The sequence below is a fragment of the Solea solea genome, chromosome 8 (assembly GCF_958295425.1).
Source record: "Solea solea chromosome 8, fSolSol10.1, whole genome shotgun sequence".
NCBI classification, from domain to species: domain Eukaryota; kingdom Metazoa; phylum Chordata; class Actinopteri; order Pleuronectiformes; family Soleidae; genus Solea; species Solea solea.
Window position 1 is genome coordinate 6,347,179 of NC_081141.1, and position 22,113 is coordinate 6,369,291.

General features: G+C 40.6%; 3 protein-coding genes across 4 annotated transcripts; all 3 read right to left on the reverse strand.

Annotated features, from left to right (window-relative positions):
- Positions 1-1,401: 1,401 nt before the first annotated feature.
- upb1 (ureidopropionase, beta) lies at positions 1,402-6,738 on the reverse strand. Of its 2 annotated transcripts, XM_058636227.1 has the most exons (11): positions 6,335-6,738; positions 6,127-6,244; positions 4,889-5,060; positions 4,721-4,808; positions 4,530-4,624; positions 4,293-4,451; positions 4,024-4,193; positions 3,536-3,617; positions 3,405-3,447; positions 2,026-2,180; positions 1,402-1,768 (listed from the first exon to the last, which is right to left on the reverse strand). In XM_058636227.1, the coding sequence occupies exons 2-11, from the start codon at positions 6,231-6,233 to the stop codon at positions 1,685-1,687; spliced, it is 1,155 nt and encodes a 384-aa protein (XP_058492210.1). In that variant the 5' UTR covers positions 6,234-6,244; positions 6,335-6,738; the 3' UTR covers positions 1,402-1,684. The 2 variants fall into 2 exon arrangements, with proteins under 2 accessions (XP_058492210.1, XP_058492209.1); XM_058636226.1 differs by lacking the exon at positions 6,335-6,738 and having other exon boundaries at positions 6,127-6,313.
- A 490-nt stretch (positions 6,739-7,228) lies between these two features.
- Positions 7,229-9,778, reverse strand: LOC131464540 (uncharacterized protein C22orf15). The gene is made up of 5 exons (XM_058637064.1): positions 9,691-9,778; positions 9,122-9,208; positions 8,891-9,021; positions 8,059-8,149; positions 7,229-7,928 (listed from the first exon to the last, which is right to left on the reverse strand). The coding sequence occupies exons 1-5, from the start codon at positions 9,713-9,715 to the stop codon at positions 7,789-7,791; spliced, it is 474 nt and encodes a 157-aa protein (XP_058493047.1). The 5' UTR covers positions 9,716-9,778; the 3' UTR covers positions 7,229-7,788.
- An 867-nt stretch (positions 9,779-10,645) lies between these two features.
- Positions 10,646-21,052, reverse strand: adora2aa (adenosine A2a receptor a). The gene is made up of 3 exons (XM_058635242.1): positions 20,740-21,052; positions 16,935-17,627; positions 10,646-13,010 (listed from the first exon to the last, which is right to left on the reverse strand). The coding sequence occupies exons 2-3, from the start codon at positions 17,270-17,272 to the stop codon at positions 11,972-11,974; spliced, it is 1,377 nt and encodes a 458-aa protein (XP_058491225.1). The 5' UTR covers positions 17,273-17,627; positions 20,740-21,052; the 3' UTR covers positions 10,646-11,971.
- Between the last annotated feature and the right edge of the window lie 1,061 nt (positions 21,053-22,113).

Consider the following 22,113-nt stretch of genomic DNA (forward strand, 5'->3'; position numbering starts at 1 on the left):
AGGTAATTTTTCTTCTGAAGTGTGACGTCGAAATGACAACAACGGTCCAATGCAATACTCCTTAGTCTGCCTGCAGAGGACCACAGACAGTGGATGGACTACAGACAGTGGATGGACTACAGACAGTGGATGGACCACAGACAGTGGATGGACCACAGACAGTGGATGGACACCAGTGTCATACCCCAGCTGAACAATTCGTGTCCATGGCAACACGGCAGTCAGAAGGATCGGCGTGGACGAACAAATGAGTTGCTTGACTCGTTCGTGTTCTAAGTTAAAAACAGGGAATACTGGATCGTTTCCACTTCACCAAGTTGTATTTTAATTTTTTTTTAAATATAATTTTGGTAATATGTAAACATTATTGCACTACACTTTCATACCACACATAATTGTGTTATTTAAAGATTTTACCGTGGAAGTAAACCTAATAAAATGTGGTTTCTTCTTGTGCTTTTGGAAAAAGTAAATATAAATGGCACAGTTTGGACTTTATTTTTTATTAAACATAGAGCTGCGTTATATTATAAAATGTAATAAATAAAGGATTTGAATTAGTGTCATTCTTGTCCCTTCTCCTGCAAATGAATATTCAATGAGGGTCTCGCAAAGTAGCTAGGATTCTCTTTACGCATCAAATATTAGTTACTTTTTTGTCTCATTTTGGACGACATACTATACTATGACTTTTTTGTCTCATTTTGGACGACATACTAAACCATGACATTTTTGTCACATTTTCGACGACATACTATACTATGACTTTTTTGTCTAATTTTGGACGACATACTAAACGATGACATTTTTGTCACATTTTGGACGACATACTTAACTATGACTTTTTTGTCACATTTTGGACGACATCCTATATTATGACTTTTTGGTGTCTTTTTGGATGACATACGAAACTATGACTTTTTGGTCTCATTTTGGACGACATACTAAACTATGACATTTTTGTCACATTTTGGACGACATACTATACTATGACTTTTTTGTCTCATTTTGGACAACATACTAAACCATGACATTTTTGTCTCATTTTGGACGACATACTAAACGATGACATTTTTGTCACATTTTGGACGACATACTATACTATGACATTTTTGTCACATTTTGGACGACATACTAAACCATGACATTTTTGTCACATTTTGGACGACATACTAAACGAGGACATTTTTGTCACATTTTGGACGACATACTAAACTATGACTTTTTTGTCTCATTTTGGACGACATACTTAACTATGACATTTTTGTCACATTTTGGACGACATACTAAACAAGGCAATCAGAGATGGCAGACTTCACCCTATTCACGCAACAAGCTTTGTCAGCCTCTGTTAGTCATATTGGCAAGTGCGGACACACAGACAGACACACAGAGTCACTAAAAAGTCCATCTTTTTAATGTTGTTGCTCATGGTTTAACCTATTTCTGATCCGCCTTAACAGTTTTAATTTAAATGGATAGTTAAAAAGAGACTCATTAGAATGGGAGATTGTGCTGCGTGTTAATCTCATGTTGTTGTAGGAACACTATGTTTCCTCTTATTCAATGTAAATTAATATAATCCAACAAATAAATCAAGATAAAGACACAAAGGCTCAATCTGAAACATTGATGGAGTAATGAACACATTGTGAAATGGATGACAGTAAATGGTCATTGTCTTCTACTCCTTCACTATGTTGGGTTTAAAGTCAGGTCGCACAGCTTGAGTCAGTTCCTCTGCATACTCAGCGAACCTGCCCGTCATCTGCAGACAGAGACAAGTACAAGACACATTAGCACAGAAGAGTTGATGTGCTATTGTCATTTTAAACTGTTGAGCAAAGGAACAAATATTCTAATTAATTCCAATACAATTAATGTGTTTCTTTATCAGCAAGAAGGTTCATGAGTACATTTACATCAGCGCAGTATTTCACAGCTATAACCGCATTTACCACACTACACTTTAACGCATACACAAATACACAGTAAGACATGAAGAGACACTTCCGCTGAGTTGACCTTAAAACTCCATTTATCGCTGATTTGACGGTTAAGGTTGAGATCCATTTCCACCACCAGCAGCCCGTCACGGGTCCTGGAGAGGCCCGGACTGCGGCTGCCGTCAGGAGCAGCCACGTAACTGGATCCATAGAAGTGTCCAAAGTCATGATGAGCTGTGGGGGGAAAAAAAAAATCACTGCTGCATTTGTATTTATTTCAAACTTAAATGTATGGATTAAATTATATTTTTTATACTTTATATTGGTACTGATTTATACAGTTCTTGTATATTTGACACAGAGCTAAATCGTTAACAGTGTATTATCTTTATTCCTTTTTCTTTAATTAAATTTTTTTCTTAGCACATTGTACCTTAGTTAATATCTTAGTATATATGTGTTATTTAACTGGTATTTAAAGAAACCAAATACAACATCCACCTTCAACAAACCAATCAGTGAATGAAAAAGTGTAAGTGTTGTTCACCTAACCCAATAATTAGGATTAACCCTTTAACACCGAGCGTATAATACTTTGCATCATCATAATTACGCAACAGTTTGTGCTATCAGAAAAATCCCTGGGGTTTCTGAAAGCTGAGAAGCTGCACGTCAAAGTCAAATGTCATATGTCATATGTTTATTACGGTAATTTCACTCGGGCTGTTGCAGGAAGCCGACAAATCAGCATCTTTGTCGCCAGAGAGGAGAGCGCTGGAAGAACGCCTGTACAAAATTTAAATTTTTTAGCCTGTTTTTGCACATTGAGACAAAAACTCATTTTAAATATGTTTTATACTGTTTCAATTTCAAATTTAACATGCAGAATCTGGTATTCGTGTACAATTGCAGTGTTTTTCTAAATAAACCTTTTTGTTTTTCTTCATTTTAAATTGTTAAAACACTACATTTTAACATACAGTCAATCGTAAATAACGGCCAAATATTGGATGTTATTCTGGAAAAATGGACAAAAGCACTTAGTTACAGGACATTTTCTGACCCTTTTATGGTTAAAATAAGCAAAAAAGACATTTTGAGGGTTAGCAACAAGTTTCATTCTAAAACTATACTTACAATATTTTATCTCACCAAAAAGATAAACCTACATTTTAATAGAATATGAACTGCCATGGAAAAAAGAAAATGCATAATAATGAGAAAATAATTCTCACTTGTGGTAAATAGATAATTATATCAAACTTTACTGACTTATTACTCACTTTCTTACAGTGATTAGAGGCTTATATCGATCACTGCTTATGAACATCGAGGTTATATTTATTAATGCACATACTCATTTCAGACTCACCCACAGACACCTTCACGAAACAACACTGTGTTTGAAATGAAATGACAAGTCACTTCCTACATTGAAGTAAATAACACATCTCTCACCTTTCTTTCCGTCACCTGACGTGAATTCATTTTTGAAATGCTCCTGCATTAAACACAAGAAAGCAAAGATGACTAACGTCCTTCCACGTGGTGTGAATAATTCCTCTAGAACGTGACGAGAGTGGACTCACCGTCCCAACGCGGTTGATGGCACACGTGAAGCAGTGGTTAGCGATGGCTGCGTTCCTGGCCTCTATCGGCCACATGGGCTCACTGCAGAGGATAAAGGAGAGTGAGTGTGTCCATGTGTTCAACTGCAAACATCTAATCAGTTAATGTTCAAACTGAGCAAGAAGAAGAAGAAATGTGATTTAAGTCACTTTTTAAAGATATTTTTGGCCTTTATTAGATACCTAAAAAAGAGTAAATATCCAGGGAGCAGCAGTTCTGAGGTCAGAGGTGACTGATTCATAATAATACGTTCCAAAAGGGGTCTGATCTCCAGCTTCTATGATACCACAGGTGTGAGAGTAGGCAGGGATTCAAACCTTCAACCCTTTGGTTTTTATACAAACAATGGCAGAACATGTACAGACAGAAACCGATGTGCAGCTTTGTTCTTGTTGTGAATCTGGGTTTTTTGATCTTTGGGAAACTCTGGTCTGCAGTGTTTCATTACCTGAGTGCTCCAACAGTAGCTGACGGGTTAAAGATGATCTCCGCTCCGTTCATGCTGTACATGAACCAGTTGAGAGGGTGATGACGCCCATAACAGATATTCACGGCTATTTTGCCAAACGCTGTCTGGAACACGGTGTGGCCGGTGTCGCCCTCCATGTAATAAGTTGACTGTAGCGGCAGAGGGAAGTGAACACAGCAGTTTACAGTCTGATTCTACACAGACACTGAGGATTGTATAGTTTGAAGGTCGTATGAAACCCCACTGACTTCATTAAAGTCCCCAATCCTGGGAATATGGTTCTTCCTGCTCTTTCCCAGCACATTTCCAGAGTTGGAGACGACCACTGCCGTGTTCCACAGAGTGTTGTTCAGATCTTCTCGCTCCAGAATCGGTGAAACCACCACCATGTTGTGTTTTTTGGCCAGCTAATAAGAGAAGTGCCGTGATTTTAGATGCGAGTCGTACGCGTGTCAGTGCAGCACGCCTGCGTGATCTGCTCTCACCTCCTGGCAGAAGCGCGTGGTGTTTCCCTCTTCAGCAGACTCTGCAAACTCCGTCCATGGTTCTTTTTCACGCGTGCAGAAAGCAAAAGGCATGGCTGTGAACGGAGGAACAGAGCAGGGTTTTTTAAACCAGGAACATGTGAACATCTCGTGATTTCACGTCTGTATTTAAGACGCATGAGAAAACTCACTCCAGGTCTCCTGGAAGCAGACGATGTTCACGCCACACTTGGCTGCGACCTCCACTATTTCACCAACCCGGCTGTGCATGGCATTGATCTGTGGAGCAGACAAGTTACACAGCGAAGAGGAAACATCTCGTCTCTCTGAGGCCGAGCACATGGAGTTTTGGTCCTGACCTGGTCCAGGATGGGCGCGTCGGTCGGCAGAACAACGCGGTGCTGTACGAGTCCCACCCTGATCCTCCGGGGCGGCCTCAACTGCTCCAGTGCAGCTTCAAACTTGTAACCCTTCAGCTCAAAGTCATGTTGAGAGGCAGCTTCTACAGCACATTCTGGGAGCTCCAGTGTCCTGTAACACACACCGTGAGGGGGAAATATCAAACTGAAACTTTCCTGATAAATAACTAATGATTGCAATTTGCTCTGCAATGTAAATTTTGTTTTGTTTTGTTTTTCAAGTTAAGCTTCAGTTGATTATTACTGTTTACTGACCTGCTACAGCAGCCCATAACTTTAGTTTGAAGAGGTGAAACTTGTGCAAACTCACATAATCATATACATATATATATATATATATATATATATATACAGTATATACAAAATAAGAGTTACAACATAAGAGTTGATGTTAAGATACAGATGAATCAAGGCTTTTATTATTTTTTTTAAGTAACTACACTTTAAATAATATTTCCAGGGGAAAAACTTGCACATGCAAAGTAAATCCAGTCAAAGAGAAACTGGTGGACATAATGTTCATACAGTTAACAAGATCTGGAGATGATATGTTCAAATTAAAGGTGAATAAAGTGGTAGATAATAGATAATGGATGGATGGAACTCTACTGACCCTTATAAAGGTTTAATTTAAAGAGAGAACAGATATGGACGTGTACCCTTTCACAGGCAGGTATAAATGTGTCCCTGTAGAACAGTGTTTATGTGATCTAAAGGTTATTTAAGATGATTTAAGATTTAAGATTTAAATGCTGTGGTGCAGAGTTAACAGAGGAAAATAACGTTTTTGAGAGATATGTTATGTTGGCTCTTTAAGAATGAGATTGATTTATTTTCAAATGCCATTGAGGGGGGGGGGACATGACTTACTGAATGGTTTATTTGATATATTATTGTTATATTTGTAGTATGTTGGTCTTATTGCATGACATTAGTTTGATTTCATGTTCCACATCACACACCTTCAAATCATAAAGCTACATTTGAACATAAAGTTACATTTAACTTTTTTCCCCCTGAACATGTGAGCGACTGATGTGAGACCAAAGTCCACTGCACCCAATAATAATTGACTCAGAACAAACTGTTCAACAACAGTGCAGTGGCAGTAACTTGAGTAACTTGACATGAAAGATCTGCTCTATTGCAATTAAACAAAAAAAAAACACTGCACTCACTTTATTTCCTTCCCGAACAGAATACGCTTCACCTCAGCGAGGTCAGCTGCAGGAAGGTGGCGCTGCAGACTTTCCTCCAGAGACTCAAAGTCACCACACGCGGACATGACTGTGGCGTCTGTGGACTCAAACAGTTCACTCCTGTCCGTCACTGTCTCTCTTTCTTACTTCTGTCCTCAACTGTTTTAGATCCTTATCTTATCCTTACCCGTCAGCGCCAGTAGGGGGCTCCCGCGCCCTGGTTCACCCCAGAACAGTCCACGATAAAGAGACGGGGAGCTTTTTAGAATTGTGAATGGAGAACTTTCACTAAGTAAAATAAAGTAATTTCACGATAGAGCAGCTTCAGAAAATATGGAATTCGATCTGTGTCAATACTATTTCAACACTTTTTAAGAAGCAAACAAAAATGAACCACAGGTTCAATGGACCGGAAGCAGTCAACGGGCTTGGAGTCGCTGTCCGTCTGGAACTCATTCCCCAAGTTGTCCCCGTCGACATATGACAAAAAACTTTTGAGTATATAACGTTTGTCAGATTGTCTTTGAGATATTAGCATTGTCAACTGTATAATAACTAACAGTCTGACGGGGAAAACTTGGGGAACGAATTCCAGACGGACAGCAACTCCAAACCCGTAACTACTTCCGGTCCATTGAGCTGTCGCTCAAAAACGCAGTAGCCAATCAGCAGGCAGCTCCCTCGCTAATAAAAAATCACAAATAAAATACAATATGTTTGAATGATTAAAACAACATTTTATTTGTGTATTTTGATTTTCTGATTCGGTTGCTCAATTGATAGTTTGCGAAAGTTTTAGTTATACACATCATTTCTTCACAACTATTGAAATCCTTCTTAATTAGATAATAAAAAAAGTGTAGATGAAATACTGTATACTGTATGTGCTTTCTGATTTGGAGGTCAGCATTGTCCTTGTTGTGATTTGCAGTCTCACCATTAGGTGTCACAAATAAGTGTGGTATAGGCTTCCTACAAAAGAATATAAATACAGCACAGCACTAAATATTGTTAATATATATATGTATATATATATATATATATACATATACAGTATATTGGGGTAATTATGGATCAGTGATAGAGTGAGTTGTCTTTCAACTAAAAGGTTGAGGCTCCATTAATTTAAGGCCAATGTGAGCCTGGGCAAGAGACACTTAACCCTTGGTTGCTCCTGACTGTTGTACTGACAGTGTGTGAATGAATGTGTGATAGAACAAGTATGAATGGGTGAATGGCAAAACTGTAGTGTAAAGCAGCACAATATAAACACAGAACCTTTACTGTTTATGTATGACTTTGAGTCCAAATTAGCAGGGGGAGGTGACTCCCAATATCAGAACAACACCACCGTCCTACAGTCGCACATATGAAATTGTTCTCTTGTTCGCAGTAGTTTTCCATTGACGCATAAAGATTAAACAGAAGAGGCGAAAATTGTTTTGGTCCCCTAAGAACAAGAGGTGGAACTGGTGGTTGGTACAAAGTCCAAGGAACCACCTGAGGTCAGTGTTATTATGTAAAAACTATTCAAACACACACCAGGGTCACTCATTCATGTTTCTGTTAGTTTGTACCTGGTTCAGTGTGTTCAGTGCACCTTTGTGTCTTGAGTGTGTAGTGACTGATACACAGCTTATTTCATTCATTTGATTTCTTCTTGTTATTTGCAGAGATGGTCTTGCTCCTGGTTCGGTTGCCAGGTTTGCTCCCGTGTGTCCGTCCTCCTCTGACCCGTTTGTCCCCCTCCTTGTTGAGGTTTGACAGTTTCCTCAGCAGATCTACACCAGGAGACATCGGTTTGCTTTCGTGTCAAGAGCTTTCTCAAATTGCAGACATGTGTTTGACCAACAGGAGGCGTCAGAGAGCCGTTTGTCTGGTTCCTTTACTGTGATGCGTGGATTTATTTACCTGTTAACTCCAGGTGACTCTGACTGCAGTTGTTTAAGAGAGACACATATTTCCGAATCCCAGTGTCATCGTCTCCTGGAGAGAAGCCACGCTTTTATTAGTAAAGGCAAATTAAAGGATAGTTGAATACAAGATGAAATGATGATTTCCTCTGTGGACTTTGGTGACTTTGGTGCAGGTGAATGAGTGGTTTACAAAGTTCAGTGAGAGAAAGAGACACACATTATTCTAAAGATATCTTAGAACTCAGGACAGTTAAACTAATTAATATGATGCATCTGGCTGGTTATTGATCATTACATTAGACAGAGAGATAGATAAATACTTTATTGATCCCCCATGGGAAATTCACATTGTCCAGCAGCTCTTGATTGCACATTATTATAATATTAGATATAATAGCTAGATCCATTATATGCTGATGTCATGGTCAAGGTCAAATGTATTTCTAAAGCACATTTAACAACAACCCATGTTTGGGCTTTTTTAAGGTTGATATGAAGTTAACGGAAACAGTAAAGTAATAAGAACAAATAAAAAGCAAATAAAATGAGGAAAAAAAACACAGCAATGGAAACACATAAAATAGAGGAGGGAAAATAAGACGTGCACCCATTAAAATAAGAATAAATAAATAAATGAATGAATTAAAAGAGCATTTAGGCTGGTATTAAAAGCCAGAGTAAATAAATAGGTTTTTAAGAGTGGCAGAAAAAATATAGTTGCACTGTTTCAGGACTGTCACAGAAAAGACTCTGGTCCCCTAGAGTCTGGATGGATGGATGGATGGTTGGTTGGATGGATGGATGGATGGATGGATGGTGGAGTAGACAGACTTACGGCAGACCCGCAGCAGCACGTAGTGTTGTCTCTGTGTGAGCACGCTGCTGGCCCGAGTGTCACTGTGCTGCTTCTCCTCTAAGTTCATAACTGCTCCACTGCTGTCCATCAGCTCCACACACTCTACAGTACACACACACACATATAATATACACATATATAAAAGATAGACTGATAAATAAAGACCACAGCAGAGACAAGAACTTTACTCTAAAAGGTTCACCTTTAAAGTCCAGGCTGCACCTCTCCTTTAAGTGGTGGATGAAGTTAATCAGCCGACAGTTGAGATTGTACATTTCCATCCTGCCGTCTGTCAAGACATTTAAATACATGGTTATTACTGTATGTACACTCAGTCACCAATTTATTAGGTACACCGGATTCACCACTAAGTTGCCTCGGTTGTAAGAAATGGTTATTTGAGTTACTGCTTTTCTGTTATTTCACAACAGTCTGGTCATTCCTCCCTGACCTCTGGCATCAACGAGGCATTTTCTCCCAGAGAAATGCAGCTCGCTGGATATTTTCTCCTTTTCAGAATGTCTCTGTAAACCCTAGAGATAAAAATCCCGGGAGATTCCGAAGTTTCACAAATACTCAGACGAGCTCGTCTCAAAGTCACTTCCATCACCTTTCTCCCTCATTCTGATGATGAACTTCCACAGGTCGTCTTAATCCTGTTTACATCACTAAATCAATAAACTTAAAATAGCACACTTTATCCTATATTTTATTAACAGCCACAATGATTAATAGATGGATAGAATAAATCTAACGATGAACTTCACTGACCTCCGAACAGAATCGTGACAAACATTTTCTGGTCCAAAAAACAGTTTATTCCAAAGAGTTTGGACTGGACACAACAGGAGCTGCTGAAGCTGTGTGGGGACTGAGGCTTTTAGGCTTTCAGTGGCATGGACCACACACACACACACACACATTGCATCTTCTCCTTTTCAAAGCTGCGGTCTTTAAAACACCAGAACAAGGACCTGGTGCTGCTGCTGCTGCTGCTGCTGCTGTTTCTTGTATCCATGGAGTCCCTACACAGACACAGATGAACACTTTAATAGCCACTGGTTGGACAATGATGTCAAGACTGGCTGAAGGAAAAGGGAGATTTTATTGTCTGTATGTTTGAAAGCCCAACCCAACACTGTTCTGCTGTGCTTCAGTTCAGAAAAACAACCCCCACCACACAAGTTTTACTCTCACTAATTTCACATTCAAATCACTAGGTAAGCGATGCAAATGTTGGACCTCCTAACTAACTGCACATTTCAAGATGCTACTGTCCAACGATGACTTCTCAAACACTGAATTGAACAAAAAAGGTTACAGCAATCATCTTTAAAGATGTTTCCATCCTTTTTGGTATGCAAAGGCTACCATCGTCTTATTAGATTTCACTATTCTTTTAATATTTCATGTTCTTTTAGACTAAAACGTGAGTTGTTTTTTTTTTAATACAGCTGTTATAGCCAGGAACCATAACCTTGCTCCAATCCAGCTGAGTAGACAAGATGCAGCAGCAGTGTGTGCAGGGATCACAGAGTTTCTGCGACGAATCACGAAGAAAACACAACACAACCCAAGGGAGACGTTGGGTTATGTATGTAACCTGAACTCACATGGGGACGTGGATAAGAGCTGCCAAAATAAAGATGCGCACAAACGCTTTTACTGCTTCACAAAGCGCTTTCCTGAATGAGCACGACGAGGAGTACGGTGATTTATTCAAAGACAGAACTGAGTTTGTTTATTTATTTTAGTTTAAAATGTAATCATTTACAAACAGCATCTTTCAAAACCATCTTCGTGAATTTCACTTAAATAAGCGCACAGTCAAGTCACATGATCACACGGAGCAAACACAAGGTCACCGATCAGCATCACGTGACCAACGCTGAGGTTTTTACAGTGCTACTGACACACACATCATACCTGTCCTGTCCTGGGTTTTATTCAGTATAAATAGAGACGACAGACGGCCCAGAAATATTAATAATCAGAACTCGTTCGTTGTAAATACATGGCAAAAAAAAAAAACACTTGAAATATAATGCAAAACATCATTAACATCCTGCAGGGATGAGGCTCAGCTATAGAAAAGGATTGTAATGCTCTGCTCATGAGTCATGGTAGTGGCTTAATGTGATCTGTCAATAATTGAGTTGTCAGGCTTTACTCACAAACTACAGTATATTCATTTCATTGACAATTAAACAAAGTTGAACAACAATAATAATAATAATAATAATAATAATAATAATAATAATAGAGTTCCACTCTCTTCTTTATTAGCTGAGCTTTGCTGAGTCTTTCACTGAACTCTTAGTCCAGTGTGTAACATTTAAGATGATGTAGGTCTGTGACAGTGTATGAAATATAGTACAGTTATTGTAGCCTTAGAAATAAGTCTTTTATATATATATATATATATATATATATATATAGAGGCCACCATCCATGTGTCGTTCACATTTTTGTTACACTAACAAAGAAAAATTACATCCTTTCTGTCCGCACTTTTGATAATTGTTGCTTGAATGAAATGGCGTCACTTTGAGCCTCCTCGTCCTTGCGTGATCCAAATCGTCCGCTGACGCATTTGTGTCCACGTCCGTGCTACTTCTTCTCTCCATTATTGAGAGGACGCGGGTCGTGTGTAGATTTGTGGCTCATGCAGCAGTGAAAGACGAGAGACACAGGGAGAATCTGTTCTGTTCAGACCGCTGAGGATGGGATGGTGAGGATCGAGCACAGGAGTTCAACATGAGAGGTCCATTTCTGTCATTACACACATTAAAATGTTTTTTTTTATGTTTTAATTTAAGGGAAAACTATCAACAGAATCTGAAATTAGAGCTGCAGCGAAGCATTATTTTCATAATCGATTAATCTGTCAATCATTTTCAAAGAAAAACATCTTGCAGTCAGTTTCGATGTGTTGAAGAAGTTATTTTAGTGAGTGTTTGCTGTCCTTTATTATCTGCACAAACGTTACCGTCGCAGATCTAAACCTGACAACAACTATAAATCCCTCCCGCGTCAGGACACCTTTGCCACCTCACTGAAGCAGCACTTCCTGTCCTGCCTGTCTGATCCTGAACAGTGACGAGACCAGGTCTTTGTCCTCCATGACGACTGGTTCACTGCAGTCCTGCTGCTGCTGCTGCTGCTGCTGCTGCTGCTCTGTGAACTGTAGATGATGATGATGATGATGACCCTCTGGTATCTGAGTTTGTGTGAGGCCTTGCAGTGGACACAGGTCTGTTTTAGGACAGTGGGAGATGATGACTGAGAGAGGGGGGCGGGACACCGCCACCAGTCCTCCCCCTACAGCAGAGATGTAAGTGGGACAGTGGCAGGAGCTTTCACAGCTACTGCTGCCACTGTGTTCAGTGAAGAACTGAAAGCTGAGGCCGTTTGCCTTGAGTCTGATGGAGTCTGTGATGCTGTTGTAAGTGGAGTTGCGTTTACTGCTGCCACTCTCAAACATGTCTTGCTGGCCCAGGATGTGGCGGCGGATAATCCTGCGGAAGGTCAGTCTGAACTCCTTGATTCTGTAGGCGTAGATGAAGGGGTTGACCACAGAGTTGGCGTGAGAGAGGATTATGGCCAAATACATGATCCAGGGCGGAGGACGAACGCATAGAGGACAGAAGAGGGTGAAGCAGTTGATGATGTGTAGAGGCAGCCAGCAGACGGCAAACAGCCCCACAATGATGGCCAGAGACTTGGCCGCCTGCACCTCTTTCTGCAGCGTGGAGCGAGACTTCTCGCCGTGAAACGCCTTCAACTCAATCAGTTTGAGCTGGTGACGAGCGGCCATGAAGATACGCAGGTAGATGGCCAGCATCAGCAGCAGAGGAATCAGCACACAGGCAAAAAAGTTGAAGAAGACCATGTACTCCATGTTCACCACCTTCTCAAACAGGCACTTCATCTGAGCGGGCAGACACGTGCTGTTGTCGGCAGCTTTCGGTGACACTGGCTCGACCTCTTTGTGCCAGCCCATCATCGGGGTCAGGCCGATGATGATGGATAAAACCCAGCAGATGGCGATGATGCCTTGGGCTCGCTGGCCTGTCACCAAACTGTTGTACCTGAGGAGGAAGACGACAGAAAATCACAAACATCAGCTTCATCCAAACTGCAAACTATCGTCCTTAAATAAGCGTTGCATGGTAGACACTGAAGTCTCTGTCTGATACCAACATCCTAACTTTGAGTATCTTCAAATGCCAACATCAGTCAGACTCAGTCCGTCTTCAGTCATTTGTGCCGATCCATAAGAAGCCATTTCAAAAACATAATAATAAAGAAGAAATAAACAGCTAACAGTTCAAAGTTCATCGTATTGGATATTTTGTTTTTCTCTTTGATGATGAGCTTACTTTGAAACATTTTTGTGAATTCTTTTTATTGTTAGTAGATTCAATAACTGACATAAAATGTCATATTACATACATATGGTTATATTACAGCACTGTGACCATTTTCCATTAGCAAATAACAATAGGAATGAATAATTTAAAAAAAAAACACCAACTAATGTGGATGCACGAGACCCAGGAAAGGTGAACGATGTGGTGCAGTATCAGCTACAGCTCTAGCGTGTCTAGTTTGCCCCTGGGCTTTCTAACATGCGCGCCTGAATGCTCCGTGGCACCGGAACTTGAAGAAAAAAGATAAACAAGAGAAGTTTTTCAGGACTCCACAAAGGAAGAGTCTATTTTGAGTGCGGCAGTATCACAGTGTGGGAGAGCAGCTGAGATGTTTGGCTTGTGTCTATTGCGTTCTCAAGAAGTCAAAGTTCAATTGTTAATGCTGCAAAACAACCCCCCCCCCCCCCACACATCAGGGGTTAGACAAACCCTCACGTATGTTCAGTGGGAGCAGGAGCGGCTCTGATGAGGTTACACTCAGAGCGACAGTCGTGTCGTCAGGTTTAATGAGCTGTGGTCAAACAGCAAATGTGAGCATTAGATCTAAGCTGATGTTGAGTCTAAAGAGCGTGACAGAGCAGTGTTTTAAAACAGCCATAAAGTCACATTACACTGGGGTTTTAGCAGAGAGTCACACAGTCTGTATAAGCAATTAAAGCAACATGCACTGGATTACTGTCAGGGGACGCGGTCTCACAGGAGATGCCATTTCAGGACACTCTTTAGATGACATGACATTACTGATGTCTCATATGAAATATGAACTTTTATTGTGAGACCCTTGCTGACTGGGACTTCACAAAAATGAAAATGTTCATAAAATGCACTCTATGTTTTAATGTTATACCATTAGCGTTCTTTATAAATGGTTTATAGTTAAAGGCACAGGTGGAAAGAGTACTGAAATATTCCACATTTTGATCACATTTTACTTAAGTATAAGTATAAGTAAAAGTATAAGTAAAAGCACTGGTCTACAAACACAAATCTCACATTAACTGTTATAATTAAAGGCAAAACTTTACAAATTAAAGTGCTGAGAAAATAAAATATGTAAACACATAATGTGTCAGTCAACATGGGTCAAAGGTCACAAATGTCACTCACTCAGGGATCTTAATTAACGCCAATTCACCTGTCCTCATCACTCACCTGTACTCATCACTCACCTGTCCTCATCATTCACCTGTCCTCATTATTCACTTGTCCTCATCATTCACCTGTCCTTATTATTCACCTGTCCTCATCATTCACCTGTCCTCATCATTCACCTGTCCTCATCATTCACCTGTCCTCATTACTCACCTGTCCTCATCATTCACCTGTCTTCATCACTCACCTGTCCTCATCATTCACCTGTCCTCACCATTCACCTTTCTTCACCATTCACATTTCTTCATCACTCACCTGTCCTCACCATTCACCTTTCTTCACCATTCACATTTCTTCATCACTCACCTGTCCTCATCATTCACCTGTCCTCATCACTCACCTGTCTTCATCACTCACCTGTCCTCATCATTCACCTGTCCTCATCACTCACCTGTCCTCATCATTCACCTGTCCTCATCACTCACCTGTCCTCATCATTCACCTGTCCTCACCATTCACCTTTCTTCACCATTCACATTTCTTCATCACTCACCTGTCCTCACCATTCACCTTTCTTCACCATTCACATTTCTTCATCACTCACCTGTCCTCATCATTCACCTGTCCTCATCACTCACCTGTCTTCATCACTCACCTGTCCTCATCATTCACCTGTCCTCATCACTCACCTGTCCTCATCATTCACCTGTCCTCATCACTCACCTGTCCTCATCATTCACCTGTCCACATCATTCACCTGCCCTTACCATTCACCTGTCCTCACCATTCACCTGTCCTCACCATTCACCTGTCTTCATCGTTCACCTGTCCTCTTCCAGTTTCCAGTGTGTAAATGTATTTATTTTTAAACAATTCTTTTTTACTCAATAACAGATTTAAAACATAGCAAAGTACACAAAAAACTTACTCAATTGCAGTAATGAGAGTAAATGTAATTCATTATTTTCCATCTCTGGTTAAACCTACAGTCCAGTAGCATTTTTTAAATATTGTTCTATTGTTATTATAATTGACAGTATATGACTGATTTACTGCAGACAGGGATCCTCTCACTCACTCTCACTGGGCACACGGCTGACAGCGGAAATGGTCAGGAAATCTTAACAAAAGGCTCACTCTGTGCCTGCTTATGTAAGATTATGTTGGCCACTTGAAATCCCTAAAAACGTTAATCCTCTTCCTCCTCCTCCTCCTCCTTCCTCATACCAAACTCCATAGAGAAAATCTGCAGTTTTTCCATCACAGCACAGAGAAAATGTTGAATCACTGCTGTGTTGTTTTGTGACTGTCTGATACTGATCACAATCACTGGATATCAGACGGATAAAAATATAAAAACACGATCCAATCCAAAAATCCTCTATATCGCAGGCTTCCTGATGCACAGACTGTAAACATGTAAATACAAATCAGCAAAGGCATTTTAGCTGAATCATGTTAGGGGCCTTTCTGCATGGAGTTTACATGTTCTCCCCATGTGTGCGTGGGTTTTCTCTGGGTTCTCCTGTTTTCCTCCCACAGTCCAAAATGTGAATGTGAGAGTGAATGTGTCCCTGTGATGGACTGGCGAACTGTCCAGGGTGTGACCCCCACCTATTGCCCTATGTCAGCTGAGATTGGCACAGCTCCCCCCGCGAGGGTAAAGCAGTAGATAATGGATGGATGGATATTTGTCTGTTTATTTCTTCTTTTTTTGGGAGAACAATATTATTGTTACACAGTTGGAGAATGACGTCTTTGACATGACTCAGCACAAATGTGTTGTTAACAGCTTCATACGTTCATAAATGCTCTAAAATGACTGCATCGAAAAAAAAAGGTGATATTGGGTCCCCGCCTTCTGCTCTGCTCCAGCTCCCCCTGTGATCCTCATGTAGAGGATAAAGTGCTAGACAGTGAATGAATAATTATTAATAATGCTGTTTATAAATGTTTGTGACCACTAATGTCACTAGTGTCACATGAGATCAATCAATATTCACTATTCTATCTTAAGTCTTAACACAGTAAAACAGTAAATACAGTATATACAGAGGTTATAAGAGTGTCTTATATCCTTTTTTTCAGCACAAAAATGTCATTTTCACCAACTATATAAACACACCTGAGCAAAAAGAACTGAAAATGTTTCAAATCGGATTGAATTTGTGAAATTTGGAAATACGTCACGTTCACTTGGCTTGTTTTTATGAACAAAAAGAAAAGAAAAAATTGTCTAATTTCTGCACAATTATTGCTACTTTATATCACAACGGAAAATTAAAGATATAAAATGACTCAACAACACATAAGAAGACGAAAAAAACACATTTTTAAAGCCTGAATATGTGACCTATAAACACACACACACACCCACAGGATGTCCATATAAGGAGTTGTGTATTATACCATGGGCGCACCTGCGGCACAGATCTGGACACATATTACTGATCTGTAGAGCATGAGCGTGGCGGGGTCTCTGTGACTGACCTGAGTGGTAGCTTGATGGCGATGTAGCGGTCGATCGCGATGGCCAACAGACTGAAGATGGAGCTCTGAGTGAGAACCAGCACGAAGCAGGCGATGAAGAGGCAGCCATAGAAGTTGGAGCAGAAGCCGGTGCTGATGACGATGGCGAAGGGTATGGCCAGGACGCCCACCGCGATGTCGGCCACGGCCAGCGACACCACGAAGAAGTTAGTGATGCTCTGCAGGTTGCTGTTAAGGCACACGGCCCAGCAGACCAGCACATTGCCCAGCACAGAGAACACAGCAATCAGCAGCTCCAGGATGATGTAGAGTACGGAGGCGACGGGGTCTTCCGGCATGGTGAGACAAAAACGACCAGGTCACTGATGAGGAGGCAGGAAACCTCGACTCAACAACCATAGCTGCAGCTTGGCAGCCACCCCCAGCGACTCCATACACATCCACCAGATTCTCCAGGCACTTTCAGTCCTCCTCAGCTCAAACTGCTGCTGATGAGGAAGATGATTGTTTTATCTTTTAGGTCCAGACACAAGAAACAGTCCCCTTCATCCTCTCCTGCTCAAAAACACACACAACGCTGTCCTCTCTCCTCCTCCTCCTCCTCCTCCTCCGCCGCTCCGTCCCCTCAACGCTTTCACTCTCGTGAACTTCTCAGAAGCCGAGATGGAGACTGGGATATAAAGGGGCGCAGAACTGAAAAAGAGGAAGTGCTTTTTAGGAAGTGAACCATAACAGAACCATCAGACATTTGCTATATTTACAAACGACATTTAGACTCGTATTTAACTGCAGTCACCATGTCAGCATTTGTGCATATACTGTATATATAAATATACACGTTTGTGCAAGCAAAATATCAGCGGAAGAAGTCTACACCATTTTTACACACTGCACCTTTAACTTGCACATAAAACTCAATCATAGTTATTTGTAAATCACAGCTGAACAATGAATCATCAAAACATCCATTACCAAAACACAAAATTATTTTCAAAAGTTCTACGTTTCTCTGCCAATTTAGAATAATATAATGTAGAATAATATAATGTACACGTGTTTCATGTTTCAACAATTCATGTCCTTTATTCTTGCATTCATGTAAAGTGGTTGATATTTTGATGGTATTTCATGTAGTCATGCTACATACACTACATTTTAAACAATAAATCTTCTTTTAAATAACTTCTTATAATCCATTTTTATGAGACCTATTTATATTTGTATTAATATATATAACCTGACCCTTTATCTCGACAGTCATATTTTACACCTCTAAATTTTAGTTTTTAATTTAATCTTCCTACTTTTGTTTCTTGTTCTGCTTTCATTAATCTGCTCTGTGAAAGCAAATAAAAATAAAGTGAGTTTCACTGTTATAATAATAAAAGAAGCGTGACTCGTGTTATAAATCAATTCCCAATCTCTGTCCACATTTCCCCAAAAACTCACAGGGCTATTAACAAAGTGCAACGTCCTCTTTCTTTAACTCTCAACAAACAAATAAAGCAGAAAACTGAGGGATGAAACATGCGAGTCAAGAAAAATGCATAAACAAAAGATATGAATCTAAGGCTGACATTTATGTAAATGTCGGACAGATAAGGGACATTTTTTTCATTCGAAAATCATTTTCAGTGGAAAAAAAGGCTCTTTGAGAAAACCACAACTTCCTCTGCTATAAACAACATGAAGATCAAACATCATCGTCAGAACTTTCACATCTACGCTTCACATGACTTTATTTGTCTTGGACTTAAATGCTCGGCGCTGGACTCATCTCTGACTGTGGAGCACGTGCTACGGCTGATGCCATGAGTTCATTTTACCTTTAAATCCATCATTTTCCACAGGGTCCACAAACATCACATAACGTTGTGTGTGTGGAGAGGTGATGTGTCCAAGTCTGCTATGTCATCTTAAGAAAAGGTGATAGATCACATGACCCCCCCATCATGATCTGAAGTTGTCGTTAGACGTTAGATTCCCTGATGCCGTCAAACTAGTAGCCTTAAAAGGCTTGAACTAACATGTGTGTGTGTGTGTGTGTGTGTGGAGGCTGAACTCCCTGAGAGGGGATTCGTCTTGAGGTTACAAAACATTTCAGGAGATAACAGCTGTGTTGGAACACAGAGGTCTTTGCTCTCCCACTCAGTCTTTTCCCTCTGGGTTGGGTGACACTGTTTCCAAAGCCTTGTTGTTTCATGGACATGACTTATCAGAGAGATTTCTGTCCTTTTCTTCTTTCTATTTGGTTTACAAACAACAACTCTCATTGGTCAACACCTGTGCTGAGACACCTGTGTTGGAGCAACAAAAACACAAATCCCCGCCCCCCCCCCGCCCCCCGGGTCAGTAGTGGAGATAATGATTTAAAAACAGTGTGAGACATCCTCTTTGGACAAGATATCTGTGATGAAATGAAGTGGGCTGTTTGTTTCGACAAGACGTCAAACTTTGTATGAGAACCGACTGCGACGGTGGGCGGAGCCTGTCTGGCTCCAGTCTGAGCGTACCGTACCATTTTAACCAGATTCTAGAGAAGATGCCGCTCTGTTTTTTTTCCGTTGGGGCTGCTGTGCAATTTCATGCATCTGCCACAAAATAGTCATTTCTGCATGTTTTTGTTTCATTAACAGATTAATTTTGCTTCATAAATGCCTTTATTCTGTAGAATCTTTATTGGACCATACCAAAACAAACACTTTTATTTTGAAATGATGTTAAATATTTTATTTCTATGTCTTTTTCACTTGCCCAGCCCCCCTCAGTGGCCCCCCCAGGCCATTTGAGTTTGAGGCCCCTGCTCTAAAAGCCTCTCTCACAATAAAATGAGGATGTTTGAGCCCAGATGATTTTGCTACTAAAAAGGTGAAATGTGGCATCACAAGTATGCAGTTTTGTGTCTTTTACGAAGAAGAAAGCAAATGAAAGGAAATGAAGCAATAAAGAAACTTGATAAGTCTGATAAAGTTTGAGTGAATGCGTTTCAAACTGTACTGAAAAATACCACCATTGCACTCACACTACCACAGAGGGGCACACACACACACACACACACACACACACACACACACACACACACACACACACACACGCGCCTACAGTTTCCTGCTAACCAGCAGCGTCACTGTTGCTTATAAAATAAAGGATTGTTGTCTTTGCTGTTAGAGTGCAAGAAGAAAATAAGGTTTAAAGATGGTCCAGGATCAATAGAATTATTTCTTGATAATAACTCAATCTCGAGTCCCTGTTTTACAGATTGCAGCATCTGCAGCTTCATTATTTCATCCATTAGAAGAGTTTTCATCACAACAGCTCGATATGTTCGTGTCATAAGTTAAGAACACATAGTGTTCATGTTTGTTTTATGTGAGAATAAAGTGCTATTACAGATTTATGTACGGAGGTGGGGGGGGGGGACTTTCCCTCAGGTGAGGAGAACCTGACACTTGTGTCCTCCTCACCTCCCGTCTCGTGTCCTGGCACCAGAATAAACTGATTTAAAAACATTGGACTACTAATTTAAAACTATACGAGGTATAGAAACATTACGGCTGTCAGCAGAGACAGAAGGGCAATGAGACTCACCTGCTTAAATCGATGATATTGTAAGAATACCACTTACTGTGTGAAATCACAATACTTCATAAAAGAACACACAGGAAAACAGAACTAGCCCTTTAAATAGAGATTAAGTGTAATATAGGCTGCAGATGAATGTCTGTCTGTCAGAATCAGCAGAGGGAGGAGCAACAGAAACATCTGGACACAATCGAACATGTAAACACGTTTCACTTTGACTCACCTGTTCTGTTAAACTGCACAAACTGTGACCGAGATCAAATCCACCGTCGATAAACAGACAATGTGACAGTCACTGAGTGAACACAGCTGAAGATGATGATGATGATGATGATGATGAAGGAAACAAATTATACATCCAGGTAATGACGAACATACAAGGACCATCCACTCTGTCCAGTGTCCACTACAACATCAGTGTCCCAGTGAGGGAACTCAAGAGTCTCTCTCTCTCTCTCTCTCTCACACACACACACACACATAGACTCCTCCCTCTTAAACCATATTGTGGCTGATTGTGAGTCTGTTTCCTCTCAAAGCGGTTAAAGGGCTGCTGCTGCTGCTGCTGCTGCTGCTGTGTGCGTGTGTGTGTGTGTGTGTGTGTGTGACAGAAAGAGAGAGAGAGAGAGAGAGAGAGAGAGAGAGAGAGTTCAGTTCATCATTACATGTTCTTACATTCCTGTTATTAGCATTTTCCATGGCAGCCATTTTGATTGGGGCTGCGCCACCATCATTATCATCATCATCATCATCATCAGATATCACCACAGGAGGAAAGAGTTACTGAAATATTCTACTCAAGTAAAAGTTCCACTATTTTCAAACATTTTTCTTAAAAAATGGGACTAAAAGTTAATGAGTTACTTTTTTTAACAAGATTCTTTCTTGTGTCGTGCAGAAACAAATCTCACATTAACTGTTTATAATTAAAGGCAAAGGGTCAAAGGTCACAATGGGTCAAAGGTCACAACTGCTTTAACTTCATTATTCACCTGTCCGCATCATTCTCCTGTCCACATCATTCACCTGTCCTCATCACTCACCTGTCCACATCATTCACCTGTCCTCATCATTCATCTGTCCTCACCATTCACCTGTCCTCATTACTCAACTGTCCTCATCATTCAACTGTCCTCATCATTCACCTGTCCTCATCATTCAACTGTCCTCATCATTCACCTGTCCTCATCATTCACCTGTCCTCCTCATTCACCTGTCCCACCCTTCACCTGTCCTCATTACTCAACTTTCCTCATCATTCAACTGTCCTCATCATTCACCTGTCCTCATCATTCACCTGTCCTCATTACTCAACTTTCCTCATCATTCAACTGTCCTCATCATTCACCTGTCCTCACGATTCACCGGTCCTCACAATTCACCGGTCCTCATCATTCACCTGTCCTCACCCTTCACCTGTCCTACCATAACACTGAATACATCTTTTGGTTGATTTCTTTTCTTTTGACTTGGTTTTATCTGGAGTCTGTAAGTCTATAGTCTATAGTTTTTCTCTTCCTAATAATTAATTTATCTGTAGCCGGAACTCGGAATTGGGATTTCCAACTCGGAGCAACCTCATTAACCCAGACACGCG